The sequence below is a fragment of the Neolamprologus brichardi genome, chromosome 7, assembly GCF_056152115.1.
Source record: "Neolamprologus brichardi isolate AB-2024 chromosome 7, ASM5615211v1, whole genome shotgun sequence".
NCBI classification, from domain to species: Eukaryota; Metazoa; Chordata; class Actinopteri; order Cichliformes; family Cichlidae; genus Neolamprologus; species Neolamprologus brichardi.
Window position 1 is genome coordinate 20,240,968 of NC_142110.1, and position 27,910 is coordinate 20,268,877.

Genomic DNA, 27,910 nt, shown 5'->3' on the forward strand with positions numbered 1-27,910 from the left:
AATCACTTTTTATTTCAAACGGCATTCACACAATACATTTTATTAATGAGGCACATTCACATCAAATGCTAAATAACTTCATGCATGGCTGAATGTTAGTTACAACTTCATCAAACTGAATGCCAGTGTTGACTGTAAATGAAAATATTGCTTCATTATTTGGCACAGTAGGAAACTTTTGCCCATTACATGACCACAGGTGTGTTCAAAGTGAGGTTATAAATCATAATTTGACCTAAAACGTGTCTGAAAAAATAAAAAAACCCAAAAGATTGTTAGCGGCTATGTCACATGATAATTCACATTCAGAAGCACTGTTGCACAATGTTGTAGAGAATGTCTGAGACTGATCAAAAGCCATCTTGACATCCTGACCTTCATGAGGTTCTTGTCACGCTGTCTTCATTTGAATGTTTCGGCATTATTTCCACTTAACACCCAGCCCCACCCACCACCACCGCCTGCTTTTGGCCAGGGATGTTTCTGGGCAGTTTTAACAACAACAGCTATAATGAATGTAACAAGTGGCCAGTGAAAACCACGCAGGATATCAAGATGTTTCCTCTAATGTAAAAGAAACTTTAAACCCATTTCAGGGGGTTAGTACACTCCACATCAAAGGTTAAATTCCCAGAGGTGTTTTAATAACAATAATTCATCAATCACCAATGACATGGGTGTTTAATATAGAGTTGTACAAATGGTGTTCAGCATTTTATTAGTAGTCATAATATGAAAACCATGTCTTTTACACCCAGAGGAGAAAAAGTTTAAATGAAAACAATGTTATACTGCAGTATTTACACCTCCTAATATGCTTATACAACTAGTATTGCGTTAATCGTGGTAAAAGTAGAACAACATAGCATGATATTTATATGCTGATTACCTCTGATTTTACCACCCTGTAACCACTGCTACAAATTACAGTTATTTCACCTGGATAAGAGTACCTGGATTTAAGCATGATTTATACAGAACATACCAAAACCGCTAATGTTAATCAACCACACTATTAACAAATATAAGATAATCAAATCCAAGAGCGCTAACCCATCTCAATTCTAGAACCGATTCAATTAAGAAGGTACAATCAGTGACTGATGGGAAAAGACAAATGGGTGCTTTTCCTGAAAGAGAAACAACTTCACCTCTCATCCAGTAGCTCATTCTCCAAACATTTACAATCGGCTTCTACCAGCGCACGCACCATGCAGAGGGAGGGAGTGCATCTGCCAAGGCCGGGCTGCTTTTCAAATTTGAAAATAAAACATTTGATCACGACTTTTAAGGCAGCAATATATACATCCACATACTCGAGTCCTCTCACTGGAGGAGAGTCGGATTTCAGACCAATTCCCTTTCGAGGTGAGAGAATGAAGACAAAATAATAAAAGTGAAAGGTGACTAAACTCATTTATAATATACACAACCCAGGGTGATAATGTCTCTGTTACAGAGACTTATAACTTATGCAATGTAAAAATGGCAACAAACAAAGGGAGAGTTCAAATGAATTTGAAGAAGTGAGTGTTGTACTCGAATCGGGTCAGGTATGTTCTGAGGTGACTAGATCCTGCGCAGGGGGTGCCACATGGACACAGGCTTCCTCAGAGTTGCCAGCATCTGGTTCCAGTGAGTGATTCCCATCCCGCTGGCCTCAGGGCCGATGATCACATGGCCAAGGTTCTCACCCCGGCCATCGTCTGTGGCCTCTGCCACCGTCACCCTCAGAGAGAGCTCCTGCAGAGCACAAACGTGGTTACATAACCTTCTCTCTAAGCAGGATTCAGCTGGGTTTTTTTGTTCATCTAAATCTTTATGGAATTAGTTAAATACATGTGTCACAACAACAATTTTGACCATATCTCGATACGCTTTTGCACTTTTTCTAACAGATTATTTTTGTGTGGGTTGAATAATCCATGCATTTTAAAGGCATAGTTTCCACTACAGGATTTCAATTATGTCACCATCATATATGTAGACCATTTAACAATGTACCTTTCAGTTTGTTGGTTATTCCAGAGAACCAACGACTGAAAGATTTAAAGAACCACACCAACATACAGTAATGTGCAAAAGTCTAAAGCCACCCTTCATGGTTTTATTGTTTGCTAGTAAAATTGGAAATGGATGCAAAGATTTATTAAAACTAGTGCTGTCAGCGTTAATCTCATTAAAATGACGTTAACGGCATAACCGCAATAACGCTGCAAATCCCCGTTAGCGAGTTAGCGCCGATCGCACCGTGCGTAGGGCTGCACGGCATCAACGCGTTATGGCGTTATGACAGCACTAATTAAAACATATACAAACAACAATATTTGGTATGACAACCTTTATTCTTCAAAACATTCTGAACACTCTTAGGCAAGCTTTCCTTTAATTTAAGGAGTCTTCAGGTGTTGGAGTCTGCTTAGGATCACTGCCAATCAGACACTTTCTAGATGCCATTGAATGTTGGATCAATTTCTGACACTACTTTTCTGCATTTGTAAATCCATCAAATTTTGAAAAGCTCTCAAGCACTACTGGATGCAATATAACCATAAATGATGACATAGCCTCCACCATGTTTTACAGATGACTGTAGACAGTCACTGTCTACACCCGGGACCCTCCACACATACTGACAATGATTCTGACCAAAAATTTCACATTTCTATTCATCACTCCATTAGTCCTGTTGCCATAAATTTTCATTCCAGGTCTTGTGTAATTTTGTAGTAGTATTGTCACAAATTTCTATAATCAATTCGATTCTGATTCACAAGGTCGATTCAATTTTGACTCAGTCAAAAATATTATCATCCTGATCATTTCTCATTAAATATCCATATTTTTATATCTATGTATAAAAACAAAGCTGACACTTAAGAGACTCCATCAGAGGTGTAAGCATCACAGCAGATGCCTTTGTGTCAAAGTAACTGAGGATAAAACACAGAAAAACATGAAGGAGATTTTCCTTTCCTTACTTTTTATAGTAGATAACTGTCTTAAAAATATTCTGCAGTAGATTAAAAACGGGAAAATAAACACAAATCAACATATGAACATTACCTGATGCTGCTGAAGTGAAGCAGAGCAAAGTTACAGAGGTTTTATTAGAGACACGGCTAAGCATTTTGCAATTTGGTTTGCAATGTTTAGGTTTAAGACCACTTTAAAAATAGTTAAAAAACAAAAAACAAAAAACAAAAAAAAAACACACACACACACATCTGGCTTCTTGAAAGCAAAATATTAAGAAAAGGGTGACTCGAGACTTTTGCACAACACTGAAAGACAATAACAGGTTTATGGTACAGCAAAATGGTAAACATGGTATCCCAAAAGGTTGATTCTGTTAATCTGGATGTAGCATTTTCAGTGGGAGAAACGTTTTATCACTCTTTCAAGTGATTTCTTCAGTCTCAGCTGACTGCAGGTTTCCCCAACCTTATAAATAGTACATTTTCACAATGACTAAAGCTAGCCCACTGAATGAAGAATGGGCTGTGAGGTCTTTCCTTGATCATTAATATTAAAATTGCCATGACTGTTGATCAAAACCCACTGATCAATGGCCATGAGTACCATTCACAGAGAGTTGGGGAATGGCTGCAATCACAGCATTGTAAGATGGCGAAAGATGTACCCATAGGCCCCCTCCTCGATTCAGAGATGGTCTTTCTCTTTTCACATAAATGGCCTTCTTGCCCTCGCGCTCAAACCAGCATTCCTCCCTGTCCAGGATGTGTACATCCTCATCATTGAAAGAGTGTCCACTGGCCTGTAGGTGTAAATAGACTGCAGAGCCCTGGCCTGACGAGTTAGCGCTTCTGTGTTGTGCCATCCGCTTTGTCAGAGGTTGTTTGGTTTCCCAGATGTATGAATCCTGGCAATCCTCCTGGCACTGAACAGCGTTCCTATGTTACTCTGTTTGTGTCTGGGGGACCCGATCCTTGGGTGAACCAATTTTTGGTGCAGTGTGTTTTGGGGTTTAAAAGCCATGCAGGCACAGTGTTTAGAAAAAAATATGTCTCAACTGTTTTGAGACTCCTAACACATACATGATCACTACGGGTTTTCACTTAAGCAGCAGTTGTCCTTCTCTCCTGGATCAGCTGGAGCTTTCTTTAGGCGCCTTCCCAGCTTCAATAAATGGTCAGCTGGGATAACTATATTTACTCAGGGGCTTTTTGATGTGATGTTCTTCTGCTTCCCTGGCCCTAGTCAAACCTTAAATACTGATCTGTATGGGTAGGTTTACGGTACACATCGACTTTTAAATGCCTACCATTAGCGATAGAAATCTCACAGTCTAAGAAGGCTAACCTGCCACTTTTCATGTGCTCCCTGGTGAATTTGATGTGTTGGTCCACCAAGGAAATGTGATCTGTGAATTGTGGTACATCCTGAGATTACATTTTCACCCAGGTGTCATCCACATACCTGAATAGGTGGAATGAAGACACAGTTCCAAAAGCAAACACACTTGGTGGGTGCTGAGAGTGGTCCTGTTGCTGAGGTTGAGGTCATCCTGTAATCTCTTATGAACTACCTCTAATGCTTCAGTGACTTGAACACAAGTGATGCTAGTGCCTTCCTCTCCTCCATGCTGATGTTGGATGCTGGAGTATTTGCATTGCTGAGACAGGCGAAACTTTCGTCTGTAGTTGCCCTGCTGCTACGTCTGCAATTTTGTTGTTTCAATTTGCTGTTTCTGTGGCTGCAATCAGTTCCACCAGCTGGATTTGTCTCTGCGTTAACCCTTTTGAAGCTCAACCCTTTTGAAAGGATGTTTTTCTCTGCTTGGGTGAGTTGTCTGTCAGGCAGATTTTTAACCCACTTGTCCACATGCCCAGTGTGGCATCCTTTTCTCTTCTGGCCGCTGAGGACACTCTCCGTATTTTGCTGTGGTTTCCCATGCACAACAAGTAAGTCAAACCTCCTTTATTGCCTGGTCTTAGACTTCTCATACTGTACGAATGAGCCTTCTCAGTGAATTTAAACACCTTTTTAAGAGTATTCTCATCTAGAATCATTGTAAGGTTGGGGAAACCTGCAGTCAGCTGAGACTGAAGAAGTCACTTGGATGACTGATGAAACGTTTCTCCCTCTGAAAACACTGTTTCCTGATGAACAGAATTAACTTTTGGGATTTACTAACGTGAATGATTTAGCATGCATCAAGACAAGTCAACATCGTAGCCATCGGCCTCAAGTTAGCATGCTAATATTTCCCTTGTGAGTGTGTTAGTAAGCTAATAATAATGGCCTTTCTAGACTTGCTACCACCTTTGCATATACATATTAACTTTTGATTTATTTTATTTGTATACTTATAATTTATTGCACATTTACTTGAAAGCCCTTATCACTTTTACAAGAGGGCACATACAGGATCATAAAACACAGATTGAGATAGATAATAGTGTAACGCCAAAAAGAAGCCTAAGTCCTGCAAAACTTGTGGGTTTTTTTTTTTTTTTAATTTTCCCTCCTACTAATTTATAATGTTTCCTATTAGCATTTTCTTATTCTGGAAAAGAATAAATCATGGTCTGAAACATACCTGCAGAACGATCGACGGCACAGAGAAGATCATGGCTTCATTGAAAATGGGGTTTGTGTCATCCCTCTTGGTGGAAGTCTTCTTCTTACTGATCTTCCTGCCATCTTGCAGCAGATAGACTTTGACAAATGGATCTGATGAGGGAGAAGGAGTGAAGGTAGAGTGAATAGTTTGTAGAACATCCACTAAATTCCTCATTGGAGACTAATCAGGTAGACTCACAGCTCTGTACACAGAATTAGCTCTGGAGGCGGTGTTTCAGTGTGGTTCGCTGTCTCAGGCAGTGTGACCATTATCAGTTGACACACTATTTAAAGAAATTCCATAAAGCTTCTGGACTGCCTTTCCTCATAACAGCCATCCCTCAAGATTTTCTTCATTTAAAGCAATGCATTATCAGGGACTATAACATCTAGTCCTTTTACTGAATAAAAATAGACAGGCTGCTGTTATTAAATCAATAAGCATTTTGTTCATTCGCAAGATGTTAGCGTGTTGAGAACGGCACAGATTTAATGGCATTAATACACACGCACTGCACAGCTGACACAAAAAAAAAGAAAAAAAACGCTCATGCACACATTTCAGGTTAACTTCTAATGATGGAAAGGAAACACAACCCTGCAGACAAAAAGCATCCCTGACCTGCGGTGTTCTTGCCATTGGTCCACACCAGGTTCTTGCACTTAGCCACAACCACAGTGAGACGCTCTGCTGTTGGCAAATAGCTGAGAGACAACAAGATCTCCCCGACTGCATCCACTGCCTGTGGGGTCAAACCAGAGCATGGCAGCCATTAAATACAACATCATACATTTCCAGTCAAGGCGATGCGCCGACAGAATGACTGTAACGTGGTTATTGGAGTATGGCGAATCAGAACTCCTACTACTGTGGATTTTATTTAATTTTAAGGAGCTACACAGAATCTTTAAATTCATTTCTAGTTCAATTAAGAATATATGAAAATGAAAGTCTAAATTATTAAATTATATATTTATTGCACAGTGTTAGTGCATAATGTATAGAGTTTTGAAACATTTAATTTTTAATTCATCATTTTGTCAAAATGAGTAAATCACGTTTAACAGTCATGCGTTTATTCCTTCTAAGCTGAACTATTGTAATTTCTGTGTAATCGGATTGTTGTAAAGGTTTCCTGAATACCTTTCGTTTGATCCAAAACACCCCGAGATAGTGCTGACTAGAAAGAGAGATCATATTTCTCTCATGCTGACTTCTCTCTGTTGGCTGAATTGAATTTAAAATCTTTCTCCTCAAATAAAAAGCATTAAATAATCAACCGGATCCCATCTTAATGACCCTAAAGTGTCATATTATCCTAACAGAGCCCATCACTGTCAGATTGCAGGCTTACTTGTGGTTCCTAGAGTTTCCAAACGTAGAATAGGAGGCAGAGGCTTAAACTCGTCTCCCGTGAAATCCACTCCCACTTTGACTTTGGGAGAGAGACACCCTCTCTACTCTAAAGCTTAGGTTCCAAACCTTCCTTTTTGATAAATTATTTTGTGGTGTTGCTACAAGCTCAGGCTGCCCATGATGCGCTAAGCACTCCTCCTCATCCCTCTTTTTACTCCCCTTGTGTTCATATATCACTGCCACATGTCGCTGACTTCTCCCTCCAATAGTTCGTTTTGTCCTTGTCTCTCTAAGCTCTTTCTTTTTATCTCCTGTCTTTCCCCTCACTGCCCTAATACTGGTAGTAGATTGGCCGAGCCTCCCTGAACCTGGTTCTGCTGCATGCCTCTTCCTTTAAAGGGGAGTTTGTCGTTCCCACAGTCGCCAAGTGCTTGCTCATAGCAGATCATCGCATAGTTGGGATTTTCTATCAAATATTGTAGGGTCTTTATCTTGCAATGCAAAGCAACTGGAGGTGACTGCTGTTATGAATAGTTTTATAAATAAAACAGAAATGAAGTGTACTCAACTGAATATTAATTATTCATAATTAAATATCTTTAATATATGTGATTATTGCAGCGGCTCACTCCAGGCTCTGTGGATACTGTTCATCATTTTTTTCCACAGCATGAGGCTTCTCTGATCATCTCACTGAGGACACAGTTTTGCTGAGAATAAATTATATAATATATGTGCTTTACATCGCATTTGTTTTTAAATGTTATTGAAAAATATTACACATGTTGAATTCTAAATAACAAAAATAATGCTGTTAGATTTAGTTTTAGTTTTAGACAAGATTTGATCCAGTGATGAGGTAACAATGATTCTCCCATCCTGTTAAACTGTCGCCACTAAACCTATCATGGTAAATTATATCTATTAGTTTTATGTTAATATTGTCACATAGTTTTCACAATAGAATAAAAAAAAAACAGTACGCTTCTTCCATTTAGGAAGCACCCTCACTGAGCTGACCTTGATTCTGTTTGGATCTGACATGTAGTTTTGTTAAATGTCCAGCAGATGGTGTGAGACACCGCTGTGCTTCCTGAAACGTTGCAAGGACAGAACTTAGATGTTCCAGTTCCAGCATTATTTTTCTGTCTCTCTCTCTGTATCAACACACCTTATTGACATCCTGAAGATAGAGCCAGGCGTTGAATGGTCTGATGGTCAGGTCCAAGTCTGACAGCTTGAGCTCTGCTACGCCTGCGCTGATATTTCTCTCGTCAGCATCGATACCAAAAGCGGCAAAGCGAAGGCTGTACTCCTCCAGACTGGAAGAATCCATGGGGATGGAGAAGCGCTCATCGAAGATCACGGTGAATGCATTTGTCTGGACCTGTAGGAGGCGGTGGACAATTTGCAGGATTGTATATTCCAAACTCAAAACACACAATGATGCAACAACAATGGAAAATAAACCAAACAGAATGTGCAACTGCACCATACTTCTCAGAGGAATGTGTAATATGTTTGACTAGTCTTAAATACCACTTTTGTAATCTACTTGAGCACTCAATGTGCTTTCTACAACTGTATGCCTCATTCAAACAAGCAGCTTTTTCTACACTAAGTGCTTTCTATCTAATATTCACGCTTGGATAGACACATCAGGGAGCAACTTGAAGTTCAGCATCTTGCCCAAGGATCTGATGACATGCAAACTGGAGCAGGCAGGAATCAAACCCCCAACCTTGCAATTGGTAGATGACATGCTCTACCACCTGAGCTACAGCCACCTGTAGTGTTGCTGTTAAAGAAGCTTACGCGATAAGAGCACAAGGTCTCTTTTTTGTTGATATACCAGAAAAAAATGCTACAAAACCACTATTCATTTCCTTTTATTGTCATCCAGAACACATTTTATTGTGGAAAACAGCCTCTGACAAGCAAACCACACCATGACTACTTAAGATCAAAGACAGAGGCTGCCAGAGCTACAGTTGTAATGGTAATTTCAAGTCATCCAATCTTGAGGGGATGTGTGGAAACCGATGCGGTCAGAAGTTACCAGGCAACTAGTAACATAGCAGATTTAATAATAGCCACCCCCCAACTCACACACACACACACACACACACACACACACACACACCAGTGTTTGTTCTCGAAGTATGAAATCCAGCATGAATATTTTTGCTAAATGTGTCTGAAATAAAAACACTGCAGCTTTCTCACAAACACATCGTAACCGAGATCGCGAGGTCACCTGGGGTTTCCAGTGATGAACAGCAAAACGACAACGCGCTGCGGCGTGGAGGACATGTGAATTTAGAGCAGAGCAAAGGGTCTACAAATCAGCTTGTGCGGCTTGACCTTGGATTGTGCTTCATATCAACCAACTGAATAGCATCATAACTGCTCAGCACCTGCGGGATCCAGAGAAAAAAGTAGCAACATACAACATGCAAAGCATCTTGAGCAGCCTTCCACCACCGTGTGAGACTGCCTGCTTGCAGTATTAGCTTTATCACTTTTGGGGGCTTACAATGGAGATGTAACACGACAGGCAAGAAGAACTGACAGCAAATAAATGAGAGGAAAAGAGGGAGAAAACGGGGTATTTGGGTGGATGGGGGCTTGGGGGTTTTGACAGAAGGCAAAACAAAAGCAGTAACAGCATAGAGTGGTGCTAGAGAAGAAAAAAAAGCAAAAGGAAGCATAGATGCAAGGGGTGGGGGTGGGGGGAGGCCTGCGTGGCCATCGGAGCGAGTAAAGCTGATGTCAGCATTTCCTTTGGTCTTCCCTTGACATTAAAGAGGGAGACACTAAAGCTGCTGCATCGGCGGCTGCTCCCGTTATGATCACCGTCAGATCAAACCCCTCCGAACGGCACGGCAACTAAAACTGGGGCAACGACGAGTCCCCGCGGCATCCCGTGTAAGCCTGCACAAAACCACAGCCCCACAATGGAGCGATGACTCACAGCGAGGAAGAAATGTGTGAATATTCTGGCAGCGTTAGTGCCAAGAGCAGAAGGCGAGCGCCAGGTGTAGCAGATGGTGGGAACAACGCCTTGTTTCTTCTCTTGTCAGAACAGTTGCTTCTTACTAAGAGCGTGATGAAATTGTTCTAGCGGTGAATTTAAAGGAAAGCTAAAAATGAAGTAGATTATCAGCAAGCAAATGCACCACAAAAGCTATAATGGAATGCAGTACTAGTAAATGTTTTGTTAATGCTCTTAATGAAGCAAGTGAGCAGCTGAAATGATTTCATTTGATTTACTCAGACTGTTTTGGATTAAGATCTAGTGACTGTGGAGGCTATTTGACTACAGCAGGCTCACTGTCATGTTCTACAAACCAATTTGAGATGATTCTTTGTAACACGGCACATTATCTTTATGAAAGCAGCTATCATATGATGGGTGAACTGTGACTGTGGTGTTTAGATGATGCTCAGTTGGTACTAAAAAGCCCAAAGTATGCCATATCATCAAACCACCAACAACAGCCTGAAACACTGATACACGACAGGACGGGTTCATGTTTTCCTCTTGTTTATGCTGACTTCTGACTTGCAGCAGCAATTGAGGCAACGTTTTGCTAACCCTCTGTTGTCTAATTTGTCTGTGAATGTGCAAACTGTAACCTCAGTTTTCTGTTCTTAGCTGGCAGGATTTGCACCTGGTCTGGTCTTCTGCTTCTGTAGCCCATCTGCTTCAAGGTTCAGAGTGTTGTCCATTCAGATGCTCTTCTGCATAACTTGGGTGTAGCGACTGGTTATTTGCATCACTGTTGGCTTTCTATCAGCTCAAAGCAGTCTGGCCATTCTCGTCTGACCTCTGACATCAACGAGGCATTTTCACCCAGACAACAGCTGCTCACAGGATATTTTCTCTTTTTCAGAACATCTGTAAAGCGTACAGATGGTTGTGCTGGGAAATGTCAGTAGATCAGCAGTTTCTAAAATACACAGACCAGCGCTTCTGGTTCACAAGCATGCCACGTTTAGAGTCACTTGAATCACCTTTCTTCCCCATTCTGATGCTCAGTTTGAACTTCAGCAGGTCATCTTGTCTTGTCTAAATGCACTAATTGACTGATTAAACAATAGATGTTCAACTGTATCTAAACTGGCTGGTAAGTGTTACACTCCAATAGAAGTCATTATGTACTCCATTAAATGACAAAATGAAAAGTTAATTGAGAAAAAAGAAAACACTGCAGAATGTGCCATCGCATTGTCTTGCTCATCAAATTACAGTGTCTTTAAAGCACTATTCTTCCGAGTGAGATAATTAATGTACTTTTATAATTGTTGGGGTTACTGCTCGTTGTAAGAAAGGCTTGCCCATTGGAGACATTAAAGACATTACAGGCATCCTTGATCCAGTAAAAGATGTGAAATCAACCTTCCTGCAGCTCTCGGGGGATTGTCCACTCAAGCAAATGAAATGGGCTCTTCTGACGGACAGGAAAGAACTAGCTTGTCGAGCTGCAGGATCGAGCATCTCCTCCTGAGGGACGTATCACTGTCTCTGTCTAAAATTCAGCCAGGTCTGAGATCTTAAACACATTTCAAGGGAGCCCAAACTGCCCTCACTGAGCAGGAAGGCTTTCGATGCCACGTTATTCCTCCACGAATTTATCAGAAGCAACTTTTATCTTAAGTTCAGTCATCTCAGCACTAAGTGCTAATTAGCCATCCGACTAGCTGTGCTTTCATGTTTTCATGTTTAGTGTTTTATATCTGTGAAACATTATATATAACTTGTAATGGTCATTTTTAGCCATGGCAGCTGGTTTGTTCTAAGGATCTTCATCAACTTTGCCACCATGTAAAATATCTCACCAGTGAGTCATGGTTTTACTTATATGATTCATCTGTGGGTCAGCTGCCTCCTCTGCTGTAACTCTGTCGTCACAAAAGACCCTCACATCTGTCCTGCCTCCCCACCTGCTGCATCACTTGATGTTCCACATCCCTGTTCCCACTCTGCTCATTAGTTCTTCAGTACTCCTGCTCCACCCTGAACTACTTGACAGATTTTCGCTTTGAGCTTTGGAGCCTTTTTGCCTGTTTGTATTCTGCCTGCTTTTGGCCCTACACAAAAACCTGAAATCTGTTTTTGTCTGCTTTATTTAGCTTTGTTTGCTTGCCTTGTTCCTTTGTAGGAAAACTCTTCTTGATTTTTCCAGATTTTCCTGACTTGCCTAATTTAAACTTGTTTTAAATTTTAGATGCTGAATTTTTGTGTCATGTTTCTTAAGTATTAGGAGTTTAAGCATTCATGTTGCCTTCAAAACTGCAAAAACCAACCATGAGTATTGATGAGGTTAATCATGAGGGTGGGGTTTTTGTCCTGTATTTGAGTAAAGACTAAATACTCCCAAAACAGGGGAAATGCCAGGCATCCTTAGCTACTACTTTCTGTTTAATGCTAATTAGCAAATGCAAAAAAGTAAGTATTTAGAAAACATTAAAAAAAAACATAACAGGGAAAGCCATTCCCCTTAAAAAACAGAGTCCCACTTTAATTAGAATTATGAGGTACTGAAAAACAAAAATAATCATTAGTACCTTCTACAAGTGAAACTCCATTGAAAGCCATTATTATTTATTATATAAAACAAGTACTGTGAATACCTTTACTGTCCTTTTTGACATTTTACATTCTAGATGAATTAAACACAGCATCTTGAGGTCTGTCATATTTTTCCTCAAACCTTTTGCTAAGCAAATTACCTTGAAATGAAACCTACATTTTGTATTCATTTATTTAAACATAAGAAATTCTAAAATTTATCTTTCTATCACACAGATTCCATGAGGTCTCCCATAGTATGAAAATACCAGAAGATAAAGGTTTCCTTACCCTTGTCACTCCCACATTAATCTCCTCTGGCCCCAGTGAGACTCTGATGAAGCAGCCAGGGAAGTCGCCTTCCTCCTTCTCCAGCAGGTCTTTGCCCTGGTGCAGGGTGATGTGGAGCAATCCCATCCCCTGGCCCGGGTGCTTGGATGGTTCAAACTCCAGGGTCACCTCCAGCTGGCCAACAGTGAAGTCATTACCGAAGTTGTTGGCAATAGAGGAGATTGAGCTGAGTGAGTCGGTAGAGATGGATCGGTTGAGCTGAGCTATGCCTGATGGGTCCAACTCTCTACTCATTAGCTCCAAATGGCCCAGGTCCCTGAAGCCATCTGGGGTGTCGCCAAGGGCCAGACTAGGCTTACGGCTGGATGTGGTGGAGGTTCGCCGGTGGTTATTGGCTGCCACTCTCTTTGAGTAGAGGATAAAGAAATTGACAAAACAACATTTTAACACCTCAAGGATTTTTTTCACTGGAAACATTTGATGGCAACTTTTAGGTTGACAACATGAACTTGTCAGCAAAGAATGGATTCAGGGAGCGGCTATACTTGTATTAATTCTAATAATTCATCTGTTATGGTCTTTTAGCTCTGTTACTGGTTTCTACCAACTCTTCAGAGGAATAGCTCGCTGTTTAGCAACTTTAATGCACTTTTGTTTGTATGCTAGTTGTTACATAAGCATCATGAATAAATTAGTTTTTCCACAAAACTGTGTTTAAGAAAAAAACAAACGAGTATTGGACATAAAATTTGTTGACATCAGCTGCTACAGAAGAACAAAGTTTATTTGATAGTTAGCTAGTGAGATAGCTATATAGCTAGCTAGCTAGCTATCTAATAAACTTTGTTCTAGCAATTAGATACATAGTAGTGGTCCTGATTTTAAAAAAGTGATGAAAAACAAAGAAAATAAAAAATAAGGTAAAGTTAGATTAAAAAGTAGACTGAGACTGGGCAAATTAATTCAAATTGCATTCATTTTCACAGATTTACACTATAATGCTAAGAAACAACTGCAAAAAGTTGTAACACAGAAATATGTGTGTGTTACTATTGATAAAACTAATATTATTAGTGTATTATTCTTAGTTTTGTTAAGTGAAATAATTTATCTTTAATAATCACTGCAGAATGTATCTGTAATAGAAACTGACATTCAGCTTTTTTTATGCTCAGTTATATAACTAATCTCAAAAAATCAGATTCTTCCTTGTAATTGACACCAAAGTTGCCTCTGCTTCGGCGTGAATCTGCAGGTATTTTTTCTAGTTTTTGATATTGTACGGGTACCTTTTGTCTGACTTCCGAGAAGGAGGTTCCATATTTTTCTTGCAGATATCGATAATCAAAATTGGGGAAAGGAGACGGCGTTGGAAAAGTTCCAGATTTCCACAGCTTCCAGATATTAAGCCCAGCCAGGCCCAGCAGTACGAAAAAGCCCACCAGGTAGATCCCAACCTCCCAGCCCGGCGGGTTACGCACCACTAAAACAGATACAAAAAACAAATGCTTAAAGAATTCCTTATAAACTTCTTTTTCATCTGTAGTTACATAAAGTCATAGTTTGATCATGGCAAACAGACTGGGAGAACACCAGGTTGAGTAGGAATCTCAAACAGCTCCCAGTGACTGAGCACAGTCACCACTGTTACAGGTCTTGTCATTTAATGCCAAGTGTTGGCTTTGGGAGTCAGTCGGAGCACATAAAGTTTTATGTAAATCAGATGGTTGGGAACCAAATCTGGCAAAAATCTGACAAACAAATTGAAACGCCAGTTTGAATTAAATGCTACAGCATCTATAAAGGCACTGGAAGCCTGCACAGAGCTGGACTCCTAAAAATTGAATTGAAACTTCTTGAGGACTTTGCCAGCTTTATCTCTACTTGTGATAAGCCAGTTACAGAACAATGTAAACTGCTTTCTAACAGCACTACCTCCACGTGAGATGAGGTCTGTGCAAATATAACAGTGCAGTTGTCAAACACTAATCCACACAAAGGTATTCAGACAAAGTAAGTATAGAAACAATTACTCACCACTCAGATGGTAGCCTGATATATCTCCACTCTGAGCCGAGGACATGGTGCTGCAGCCAGCCTGCAAGAACCCAACCAAACAATAAGTTCCTTTTTTTTCTTTTTCTTTTTTACATCTAATATGATTTTGCAAACTGTAACTGCTGGCAATAACCGTCAAGCAAATGTGGTTATATAAACCTGATACTACACTAACTACACTATTTATCTATTTATCCTTAATAACTCTTGACATCTGCTGCCATTTCAAAATGCATAAACAGGATGCATGTTTGGTAACACTGGTGCATAACTACGTTTGGTGTTCATGACCAATGATATATTGCAAAACTTCTACAGTGTTTTCTCATCTGGTCATCAGCAGGAAAACATCCCTTCACGAGTGCCTTCCAGATCCAACACAATAACAAAACAAACAAAAAAAAAGATGAAAGGGGATTATTTTCTGATGAGCTGAAGGGAAATGAAGTGACTTGGTTACAGTTTGGTTGGAGTATGGGGCATCTCGTGCTATTAGTGGTTAGCTTTAAGCCGCTAGCCTCAAGGAGAGAAGATGGTAGGCTGCAGAGGCCTGGTAATTTTATATCTATTTCAATCAACATTTCCAGACCTGGATTTTTTTTTCAGCCTGTTATCAGGTTTAAATGCTCCCTGAAATTACAGCACTTGACACTCCTCTCGCAACACAGGAAAACCTTTGTATAACAATGTTCATATATATATATATATATATATATTATTTGCAGTACTCAGAAAAAAATGCTTGAACTATGAGACATAAATCTGTGACTTTTGTTGTTGTGTGAAACGTGGGAATTTCAAAAAATAAAAAAATAAACACACGTTCTTTTCAAATGAATGGCAAAAACCTCAGGGCTCAGACTTCTGAATGTTAGTGCACTATAATTGTATGTGCACACAGGGAAGTTTCTTTAACTCTTCTTGTTCTGCTTTCTGCTGCACCATTTATCCATTATTTTCTGTCATGCCACCCCTCTGCATGTCCTCTTTCACTATGTCCATGAATCTTCTCTGAGATCTTCCAATTTTCCTCCTGCCCAGAGCTGCCAGACAGGAGGAAAAATCCTTTGTCCAGTTAACAATAAAAATATATTACATTTAAATGGTTTTGTTTTTCCTCTAAATAGCAGTAGGCGTTGTTGTCAAAGGACAAAACAACATTTTCTTGCACCCCTCTCTTCCTCTGCAAACTGAAAAAAAAACCAACATTGTCACTGGTGCGTGACTCATTCCTCCCCCCTCCTCCTTCCGAGTTTGTTGGAATCTCCCCCATATCTGAGCAGCACTGGGGAAATGGGAGCATTACACTAATGATATAGAAAAAAGGCCTGGAGGGGGTGGGGCTGCAGGATGTGTGTGTGTGTGTGTGTATGTGTGTGTGTCAGTTCTGCTGAGCGCTTTGCAGACCACAGTCATGCTGGCTGACGCAGTGCAGGGTCCACTGACAGCTGCTGATGTGCCATTAGCAAAGCACACGGAATCTCTGGCTGAGAAGGAAGCTCCAAGCACCACCTCCCTATCAGGGCCCAGCATGATTCAGATCAGCTCAGCTCTGCTTAAGGTAACGTGTGAGTGTAGAAGAGGTCCAGAAGCAGCATAATAGAGGAAGAAGGGTCAGAGAGTGTGGAAGGGAATAAGAGCGAGAGCAAGACAAGGTCTCAGACAGATTTAGTAAATAACTATAAGGCAGCGTTGGTGTTCCGACGCCTCAGTGGGTTTAAGGCGGCAGAATACCAACAATGATGTCCAGCTTCCTGGGAACAGAAATAGACTACAAAACATGCTCACCGCATTTCTGTGGCGTACGTTCACAGGATAAAGTCCAATTATCATCCAACACAATGGCTCAAGGTTGTTTCTAACCTTTATACACTTAGTAGTCTTTCCTCCTTACCCTAAGGTAAGTAATATCCTTATTATATAATTACCCAAACTGGGGACAGCTAGTGAGCGATGTGAATGTGAAATGACTCAAAAGTTAAACAGCAAGAGAGCACAGTGGCAGAAACTAGAGAAAAACTTTCCAAACCAAAGTCCCCCAGAGTTTTACGCTGAGGTCTCTCTTCACCACAACAAACAGTATCCGCATCACTGCATCCAGGACCCCAATCCGTCTGTCAATCTCCCGCTCATCTCTGCCCTCATTCATGAACAACACCGTAAGATACTTAAACTTCTCCACTTGGGGAAGCAGCTTCTCCCTGACCCTGGAGTAGACACTCCACGCTTTTCTAACTGAGGACCACGGCCTCAGACTTTGAGGTGCTGATTTTCATTCCCGCCACTTCACCCTATTATGGTGATAAGCTCTTGGTAGTGACCGAAAGAATGACACTGCGGATACAAGGGTGAAAATGAGGCTGGCTGGCCTCTCCCTTAGAGATAGGATGAGGAGTTCAGTCATCTGAGAGGGGCTCAGAGTAGAGTTGCTACTCCTCCACATCAAAAGGAGCCAGCGGCGGTCACCTGGGTGAGGTGTTTGAAGCATGTCCTACCGGGAGGAATCCCCGTGGTAGACCCAGGATATGCTGGAGAGATTAAGCTGGAGGAGATAGCTGGGGAGAGGGACATCTTGCTTGGGCTGCTTCCCTGCAAAAATTGATGTGTGGATGAACGGAAGGATGGATGGAAGCTAAAAGGGGAAAAAAAGGTTTTAACTAAGCCAATGTGTTTCTGCAATAAGTACAACACAAATAGTATTGCACTGATCACCAAATATTCCTGCAACTGGCAGTTCAAGTCTTTGAATTGTGCTTCCTCAGATGTGCACAGACAAGACTGAGTCATGAGTAGCAATAGAGCAAGGAGGACCACAGAGGAGCTACAACACACTGTGCAACTATATGTCTGATACTATATCTTGCTGGAAGGTAGGTTTGAACCCATGTCCTAAAAAGCATGAAAGAAATAATCTGTGCCCATGCGCATTCATTGATACGTGTCTACCACAGAAGCAGTCTTCAGCTCAAAGGTGGACTTCACATGCATCGTCCTCAACAGAAGAGAATATATTCTGGCTTGAGACATTTGTTGCTTTTAAAACCACTCATTCCCGGTTTCCTTGTCTCTGTTCCAGCACATAAAATCAAGGAAGACGATCTTATGAAGAAGGAATCTATGCGATAAAGCTGAGTAGCTAGAAAGAGGAAAACAGAAGAAGAGATGGCAGCATATTTTAAAATTGCAGCCTGAACCACGATGTCTTCTTCTCGTTATCAGATGTGCTGCTGTTTCCTCTTTTCGATTTGAGCTGACAGCTTATTAGCACACGGCTGTGAAGGGAAAGGTGAAAGTGTGCATTACAGCTTTCCCGCCGATGTGTCATCTTCATGCCCACATAATCTCGATTCTCCCACTTGTTAAGATTTATTTCACCACTGTTGCAGAGATTTTGCAATCTCATAACTTTCCTCAAACAGCCAAAAGCCATATTCTCTTTCTTCACTGCACACAGAGCACAGCTGCTCTGCTCTGCTGAGAGGACTTTAATTACTACAAAAGGCATGGAATGAGTATCTTGTCATAATGTCAGCTTGCAAAAAAATTATTGTTAAGCGGCACGAGACTAATGCGATGGAACAGTGAAAAATTGCGAAATATAATTTACTGAAACAATAATGAGGTTGTAATTAAAACAAGCAGAAGTTTGGAGTTAAGCATAATGCATGCTTGTCACTATAACAACATATTATTAAGCCTCATATCTCACAGTGTTTGGATTTGTTAGGAAAGAGTGAAGATTTGATTTTTCTCCAGGCACTAAGACTGCAGTCCTGATTGGACCCCTATCATTTGTGACAAGAGAATTTGTGCACATGATCTTGTCACTCACATATTATTGCTCAGGCTGTATGTGATTGAAACTCACAGCAGTATAACAGCTTTTTGTCAGCCTGGTTACAGTGCTTAAGAAAAACATAGGGTTACTCTTATTTTCCTCAATCAGTGATGAAAAGCTTTTTTATAAAGCAGCAAACCAGGCTAAATGATGACCTTCTAAACTGGTGAGATGCCATTTCCTCCCTAGCTTGCGAGTTATCTACTTTAAGGTGCACATTTGAGAGTTATACCAGGGAGTCAACCTCTTCTGATTTGAGGCTTTCTTTTCCAGTGGAGCTACTGTTTCCAGAGTCGTACACAGTGGAGATGTAAAATTATTGACAAGATAATCGACCTCTGTGGGAGTAGCATTCAGGCAGCTGCTCTGCGCCGTGTTGGCATCTGGCACTGAAGAAGATTCAGTGCCAGGTGAATTCTTTTTCTTGATTGATCTTTCTGAGTTAACTAATTACATCATCCAAATCATTAACATGTCTTTTAGACCCCACTCCTACAAGACTGTTCAAAGAAATCCTACCATTAATTAATGCTTCAATCTTAAATTTGATCAACCTATCTCAGTCACATACCACAGGCCTTCCAGCTGGCAGTAGTAATTTGGAGACTTTCAGTCAGGTTTCAGTGCAGTGGTTTGTATCATAGCTCTCTATCATAGCAGTTTGTTTAAATAAATACAGAGTCCTCTTTGCAAACTAAAGTTAATTATGGAGTTCCACAGATATATTTTCACTCCTATGCAGATGACACCCAACTTTATTTGTTCATGAAGGTAACACAAACCAATTAGTTAAACTGAAGGAATGTCTAAAGATATAAAGACCTGGATGACCTCTATTCTGCTTCTAAATTCACTTAAAAATTAGTTATTGTACTCTCTCCTAAAAGTCTTAGAAATATGGTATCTATCCATTTCTTCTTGTTAAAATGGAGTTTTTCCTTCTCACTGTCACCAAAGTGCTTTCTCATAGTGGTTCGTATGATTGTTGGGGTTTTCTCTGTTTTCTTTGCATTATTGTATGATAGTTACTTTAAAGTATAAAGTGCCTTAAGGCAACTCTTGTTGTGATTTGGTGCTATATAAATAAAATTGAATTGAATTGAATTATATTTAATAAAAACTAGGCCTACAGATCATTGGCGCTTGTTAGCTTCAGTAATGAAAACACTTATTTAAAGATATGCATGACAATGCCTTCCAGTGACCTTCCAGTGACCCCTGAAGTGCCACTAAAGACTAAACTAAAACATATTCACAAAAAACAACGTACACAAAACATCAACATCACACATGTACATCTAGCGTAGACGCTATGTTAACAACATAAACGTACAATTAATTTAGACGTAATGTCAACAATGTACACATGTATGTAACTTAGACGTAATGTCGCCATTCGTCTTCAGATCAGCTACTACACATAATATATATAATTTGAAGGATTTTAGTGTTATAAAACTTATTCCCAAAAGCGATATAGATGTTAATAATCCTGGTACCCTAAGTACTTTATATAATAAGTTTTATCCAAGTTAATAAATGCATCTAGGAAGAGCTAGAAAACAAAGATATATAGATATGCTACGACCATTGTAGTAACATAGTGTTTATAATAAAAAAATAAAAATAATAATAATAATTGTTGATTTCTTATGTTATATTGGAAGTATTTTAGGTTCTTGTGTTAGGATTTAGTTGAGTTTTATTCTAGTTTTGTTTCCCACGACTCCTGAGTCATGTCTTTTCCTGTCCTCTATGTCATCTGTCTTGTCCTCAGTGTTTTACTTTCAGTTCTGCCTGTGCGTTAGTCTCTCCCCATTCCATGTTTTAATTGTCAAGCTTGTGTTGTCATGTCTGCGTCTCTCCATGTTTCCTGCTTTATTTTGAAGAGTCTAGTGTTTCCATGTTCAGTGTGTTTTGTTTTACTTCCCTTTGTGGTGTCATGTTCATTTGTGTCAGCTGTGTCTCTCCAGGTGTTTCCACTTCCCTCATTACCCTCCTGTGTATTTAAGTCCTCTGTCTCTTACTCTTGTCGGGTCGTCTGTTGTCTTCTTGTTAAGTCTCGTCAGGTTCTGCTTCTGCTCAGGTTCATGCTCACCCATCTCTTCTTTTGGATCCGTTCCATAAATACACCTGTGTGTCCCACTGTGACAAAATCACTATGTAGTTTGTAATTTACATTTTTGGGGGCTTGAAAAACACACAATTACGGTCCTCAAAACAGAAAAAAAATTATAGCACATCCTAGAAACTAAAATATACATGAACCGATATCATGAAGCTTACCTACAATAAGAAAAATACTCAGTTATGAATAATTTCCATAAGAGTGCCCATACTTTAAAAACATGAAAACCTCACTTTGTTATTTTGGTTTCTTTGCGGTCTGACCTAGAGCCAGAAACACACACTGTAGCTGCTGCATACAAACCAGGCAGCCTCTCCTATATCTGTATCTGACCCACAAATTCAGCTCAGACACAAAGAAGTAACACACCTGCTCACAGAGATGAAGAATCTACACACTGGATATAACTACGGCACAGCTGCTGCTGCTGCAAACAACAAGGAAGAAAGGAAATGATGGCTTCTCTTAGACGCATATTAAAACAGGCGTGATCAATAAGAACATGGATTTATGGTCTCCCTCTCCCACACAGGAACACACACACAGAGGAATAGAAAATAAAGAAGAGGCGAGAGTATAGATAAACAGTGAAGTAAGATAACTGGGTAAAACAATGAGATAACAGAAGAGGTTATGCTTCAACATAACGAATGAATGTCTGTTTGAAGAAACCAATAGGAAACAGATGAGCATTGGAAGGGATAAAAGAAGACGGGGGAGGGGATCGCAGGCCTGTCAGACTCTCCGGTACTCTCTCACTCCCTGGCTCTCCCAATAACTGATCAATCAATTCTGCTTTTAATCTTGCCCAGTGGCTCATAATCAAATTAACTTCCTCCCTGCCGCTTTCTTTGAAACAGTGTGATGTAACCCAACACAGCGGCCTGTGTGGAGTCAGCAAAGTAATATTTGTCCATTCAGTTCCTTCCTCCTGCCTCCTCACATCAGTCTGCTTCCAAGCTGGCTGCACTTTGACTGTCTGGTTTGGACGGCACAGTAAAGTAAAAGTAGCCGGCACCACTTTTTTAAAAGTCAGCACTGGCCGGTGCCAGTGAAGGCAAGAAGACTCTGCGTGTTGGAGCCAGTCAACTCCATCACTCACTGAGTTTAAAGAACAAAACACCAAACTCAAAACGTTTACAGTACAAAAGCACAGGAGGTCATGGTCATCATACTGCAGATTTATTATGTGAAAAGGGGAGCTGCATAGGAATTTAAACTTGATCTTGTGAGGGATACTTCTTTTTTTTTTTTTTTTTTTTTTACCAAAGTAGCTTTTTAAAAATGATAATGCTACGTAAGTAGCTAAATAGGTCACAAGTTGTATAGTCAAATATATAAAAGTATCCAAACTCAATGTACTCATGTGTAATTATGCTTCAGAATCATATACATATTATTGGAGGTACATCAAACATTACATCAAACATAAGGCCTGGGGGCCAGAATCAGCCCAGCAAAAACTCCAATCCGGCCCATTGCACATTATTAGAAAATGTGAAGGAGTGCATAGATTTTGAACTTTTAACTGTACTTTCATAATTTGTACAGTTTTTCCTATTGATAAAGACGGCCCGCACATATTACCATTTATACTACATCAAAATAATTAACTCATAGATAAACGATTGACAGGTAAGTTCTTATTTTTCTACAGTTAGTAAATTAACAAAATCGTTATATTTTATAATTACGAAGTCCAATAATAGCATTTAGAATATACATGTAGTAGAGTGAAATCAAAAAGCAACATAGTACTAGTACAAGTACTCTTGTGGATTAAAAAAAATGATGTATCTTATCTAGTCAAATGACTTTTGTGAGGTGGCACCAGGAATGGAGGTCAATCATATTTTAGATGGGGCTGGTGTCACCCCATGCCCCCCTTCTTGACACGCCCCTTTTCTGTCTATTGTAATCCAGTTAGACATACTCAGACTCCATTGTCTTGGACTGTAACTGATGACAGTGGTCATTGTTGTGCTTCAGGTGCAAACCTGGGGCTCACGCTAACAGACCCTGCAGCAAGCACTACTAACAGTTTGCCTGCATGTATTCTCTCCAGGTACTCAGACTTCCCCCAACAATCCAAAGTTAATCATGTTAGGTTATTTGGGGATTCTAAATTCACAAATTCAAGCATGAATGGATGGATGTCTCTTCTATGCTGGGCTTGAGATGGACTGGCAATCTGTCAAATGAGTATGCTGTGTGCCATGATGTCCCAGTGACTGATCAAGAGAGTGTCAAGATGTCTGCAAATCAATTTTAATCCAAAGTATGATGATGGGAGGGCGAAGAAATTTTTTTTTTTTGCAAAAGTAGAATGCAGAGAGCTGTTTGCTTTTCATCTAATGTGATTACCCAGCGGAGAGCTGCTTAAACAACTCTCACAACTGGAATTTGATTTGTCCCCAGAAATTTGGAGATTAAATATTTTCTCTCACTCTTTGCCAGAGAGAGAAAAAGCTGTGGGTGTTTTGCGATGAAGAACAATCCTGCAGTCAAATGTCCAAAAGGCCGATATACAGCACAGAGTGGATAAACAGAAGCACTACTCCTGTTTGGTTGAGTTAATGATGGAGTAACGTTTGTTAGGATTTTGCCTTCTGTCACAGGACGACAGAACATGCTGTTATTACAGAATCAGCTCAGTCATGGACGCATCACAACATAACCACGGCCCTTAAAATTATAGCCTGTTAGAATTTGCTGACTGTTTGCATTTATTCCTGCACCTGAAATGAGCTTTTCCATGCCAACAGTTTTTCATCAGTTTTGTAATCAAACCTGCTGCCTTCAGATTAAAACAGAAAAGCTAATGTGCTTATGTGTGATGTTTTGCTCTCTGTCCCTGTAATTAATTATACCCACTACTTATGAGATTAACCACTTCACAATTTGACTAATAAGGACAGGGAAAGCACTTAGAAAGTGTCTGCTGGACCTGCCTTAATGTCTTGGATAAAGGTTTGCTTCATTTCAGTAATGTGAAAGTGGGTGGAAGCTTAAATTCTCCAAAGAGGTTAAAGGCTTTGAGCACAGATTTATTGATTAACTCTTAAGGAACTGCACTCAAGTGTAAAATTATTTGTGCAGAAATAGGCACTTACTTTGAACACCTTTAGCTTTAAACCTAAAGAATAGCCCAATGCTGGACTTCCTGTTTATTAGCATCAATGTTGTATCGCTTCAAGATAACAGTGAAGTTAAGCAGCCACTTTTATACTGTGTCAACACTGCTCACTGCTCCTAGAGCTGAAGTCTCTGAAATGTGATTCATCTCGGGACACTTTATGATTCTCTTTGTAGCCTTGCTGCCTTTTGAGGCATCTCTGGGAGAGGTGAGCTGTAGTTACATTTGGCAGCAAAACTGCTCTGACCACAGGCATTCGCCATAAAAAACGAGTCAATCCATTACACGGTCTGGTCTGAAAATATTAGATGTGATACATTAAGGGAAACCCAGTCCTTGTTGTTAAGAAATACCATTTTGATAATGGCTGTGGGCCTCGGGTGTTACCTTAGCCTCGCAGAGCCGGTGTTCGTCTGAGTGCTCTCAGTTTCCTTAATGTAATAACACTTTTTTCCCCGAGGAGTTCAACACGGACAACGTGAGGTGAAGAGAGTGTGTTAAAGCTGAAAGAGAGAGAGAGTGTGTGTGTGTGTGTGAGAGAGAGAGAGACTGGGAAAGCCCATGACAGAGAGGGAGAAAGAGGAGTAGGTGTTAAACGAATGGCTGAGATGATTGCGAGTGCTGGTGGAGGAATCAAATTCTGAGGATCTCGTATTTCAACTCAGTGACGGGGCAAAACTCCCAGCGACACACACGTCGCTTCGCACAGACTTTCGGCACGATTAGAAAAGTGCAGGAAAACACTCATGGAGGAAGCCAGACTAACGAGATGAATCCCCTCATTTCAAATGTCAAAATAAAAGTAAAAAAGAAAACAGGTATTTTAAATCCTCTTTAGATGTTAAGTTCATTTCGTCTTTACTAAAAACACCTCTGAAGTGCAGAGAGTCTGATCCTACACATCGTTTGACTGATACAAAAAGGTTCTCAGGGAGTCGGTACAAACAGTCCTCTTAAGAGTAAAAGCGAGGCCCCTAAAGTCACAAATATCACTGCAGAAAACACCGAGCAGGAAGGAGCATTAACTAAATTACTATCTTTAAGGCATAATTATCTACATCATTTAATAGCATTATGGTGGAAAACATTCAAATTAAAAGCTCAACTTGTATAATTTTCCTCTCTGTGAGATCCTGACATTGTTTCCTAGCCTTTAGTGTGTATCTGTTACCTCCGTGTTTCCCTAAGGATGGGTAATGTTTAAGCTGCTGGCACTTTAGCCAAGTGGTGACATCATGTTTCATTTGAACTACACTATCTGTTTTTTTATGATAATAATTAAAAAAAAAAAAAAACATTTGGAGGAAAACCTGAAAGATTAAAGAAAAATAAACTGTATATAGAAGATGGACATGGCCACTACGACATCACCCACTGGTTTGTAAAGTCCTTGTTTGAAACCTTTGTGTTCCTTCAAAGGTTATTGTAGTTAACTAAACTAAAAAACTAGATGTGAAAAAATAAAAAATGAACTGAAAACTATTTTGTGAACTTGGAAAATGAACCAAAAGAAAATAAAAATATCCTTAGCTTACGTAATGAGTCACTGATGTATGTGTGAAGTGCTTTATTGAGACTCTGAATGCCTACAAAACTGTGAGTCCTGCCTCTTACATACGGCCCCATACAATAACAATAAAAGGACTAAAACACTGAGACTAATAACAAATAAAACATAAGCCAACATAAGAAAATCTACCTTGGAAACTAAACTGAATTTTTTAAAAAGTCAAAATGAAATACAAATTTAAAACTAATATGAAAATTCAAAACTACAATAAACTCTTGTTCCTTCACATTTTCCAGTGGGCCATATTGGAGTCCTGGGCAGGCGATTCTGGACCCCGAACCTTATATTTGACACCCCTGCTATAGAGTAGTAAAATTAAACACAAACTGTCAGCCTACTAAGTAAAAAGGGTACTTACTAGGTTAATAACTTTAATCCACCTCTGTGAAAGTGAGCTAGAAGGTTTTACAACAATACTCAACTCCAAAGTATCCCGAACTTTCCAATGATGCCAACGTTTTTATCCCTGCTTTAAATCCTTAACAACAAACGTCTGTCTTAAAGTAACTTTTAGCCGTCTCCATATTTCCACAGCATCCTCACTGCTGCCCTTCATTTGACTCAGATGGAGTTCGGCAAGTGGTGCTGCACGGACAGCTCCCGCTTCTCGCAGTGCCGTTTCATATAAATTTTAACCTGTGCAGCCCTGAGCATCTAACCAGTCTCACGTGCCCTGCACCTGCACTTCAGTCGACTTGCAACGCAAATCAATATTTGGATCAAAAAGCCAGGCAGAGACACACACGCACGCACACACACAACAAAGAAGCGAAGCATATCCCGCCATCCCGTCTGCTGGAATGTATTCACAGGCGTCTCTAATGAATTTAAATGAATCCCCTCATTCCAATAAGGAAGCCCGGGAGCAAGGTCCCGGGTCTGGGTTGCATGTTTATGCTCAGCGGGAGCGCACGGAGCTGCTGGCAGGTGGTCGACCAAGCCAGCCGGCCGGAGTTAGCACGCATTTCTTACCGGGAGTTTTCTTTTGGCGCAGTGGAGAGGAAGGAGGAAGAGGAGGTGGGGGGTAGACCAACTCCACCGCTCTCCCTTCTTCAGGCGGCTCTCTCCATCCGATGACAGCGGTGCCGGTCGGGTTTATCTACCCCGGGGAGGTGGAGGGAGGGACACGGCGTTCACGCTGATGATGGTGCTGATGGTGGAGGAGCTGCTGCTGGGTCAGCGCATCCGGAAGCGTTCAGACACGGCCAACCGGAGGAGGAAGAAGAGGGAGAAGAAGAAGAGGAGGAGGGTTTGATGTTTAACTCAGAGGGGTCCGTGTGTTTCCGTCACTGAGGTCTACAGAAAGCTGCAGCCAGAGCCGCAGATGAACCTCCGACCGACTGCACAAATAAAGTCCCACCCCTGCAGCGCAACTTCTACCTTCGGGCTGCTCGATAGACTCGACCACCGCCTCCTCCTTCAAGGCTTCACAACAGCAGCCGGGGGGAGGACCTGCCTGCTCTACGTGCACACACTGTTGTTACACAACCCCGCGCACGAGGAGGAGATGTGTGTGTGATGTGTGTGTGTTTGAGTGAGAGAGAGAGAGAGAGAGAGAGAGAGAGAGAGAGAGAGAGAGAGAGAGAGAGAGAGACAGTGAATGAGAGAGAGAGGTACACAGGTACACCCAAACTTTTGAAGTCACCCTCAGCATCCCTCCACAAATCTGAGAAAACTCTCTTGCGCCCCCCACCTCAAATGATCAAAATCTGTCTGCTGAACAAACCTCCACCTCCTCCACCGCCATCACCACCACCCTGATTCATCTGAGATTTGAGCTGTTAGGGATGATTCAGTGTGAAATTGCATAACTGTCTGTGCTGGAGGCTGGCATGGTGCAGTAATGAAACCCCTGATAAGAAAAACATGCATCAGTCCTCATTTCCCCCAAATAATTCTAATTAAACTATTTCCAGCTAGTGTGCACTCACTACATGCTGCAGTCGGTTTTAATGAGTGAAATGCTGCAAAGACACAGCTCCTATTATATGTGTGTGTTTTTTTTTTTTGTTTTCTTTTTAAATGTTACTTTACAAGCCCAACATTGTAATTAAAAACCATCAGCTGGTCTTTAAAACGTTATTAGACACAAATAAAAGTAATTTTAATAACTGAGCTGAAAACTAACACAGACAGTTCTGGCTGGAAATCTCAGGAGGGCATACTGTTGACAACAGTTTTGCATATAAAATGCTTGAAATAAGAAATAAGATCAAAGTCTGAATCTTAAAGGGGACATGCTTCACTCAATCCCAAATCCTTGAGTCCCATGCTCCACAGTTCAGACTACATTTTACTCATACTGGGCCTTGGCAAAGCTGTATATCTACTGCAGCCTTCCAAAAAAATTAATTTTAGTCCTTTAAGCAAG

The 27,910-nt window shown here is 40.6% G+C and overlaps 1 protein-coding gene across 1 annotated transcript; it reads right to left on the reverse strand.

The window, feature by feature from the left end:
* Positions 1–27,060, reverse strand: syt12 (synaptotagmin XII). The gene is made up of 8 exons (XM_006782449.2): positions 26,512–27,060; positions 14,847–14,907; positions 14,099–14,292; positions 12,810–13,214; positions 8,115–8,330; positions 6,209–6,329; positions 5,564–5,697; positions 1–1,743 (listed from the first exon to the last, which is right to left on the reverse strand). The coding sequence occupies exons 2-8, from the start codon at positions 14,890–14,892 to the stop codon at positions 1,570–1,572; spliced, it is 1,290 nt and encodes a 429-aa protein (XP_006782512.1). The 5' UTR covers positions 14,893–14,907; positions 26,512–27,060; the 3' UTR covers positions 1–1,569.
* Positions 27,061–27,910: the final 850 nt, after the last annotated feature.

Excerpts from the sequence above, each read along its gene's own strand:
- syt12 (XM_006782449.2), bottom strand. The coding sequence starts at position 14,892 with ATGTCCTCGGCTCAGAGTGGAGATATATCAGGCTACCATCTGAGTG. Across the intron at positions 14,293-14,846 it reads ATCAGGCTACCATCTGAGTG|TGGTGCGTAACCCGCCGGGC; the intron begins GTGAGTAATTGT and ends TATCTGTTTTAG. Across the intron at positions 6,330-8,114 it reads ATCTTCAGGATGTCAATAAG|GCAGTGGATGCAGTCGGGGA; the intron begins GTGTGTTGATAC and ends TTGACCCCACAG.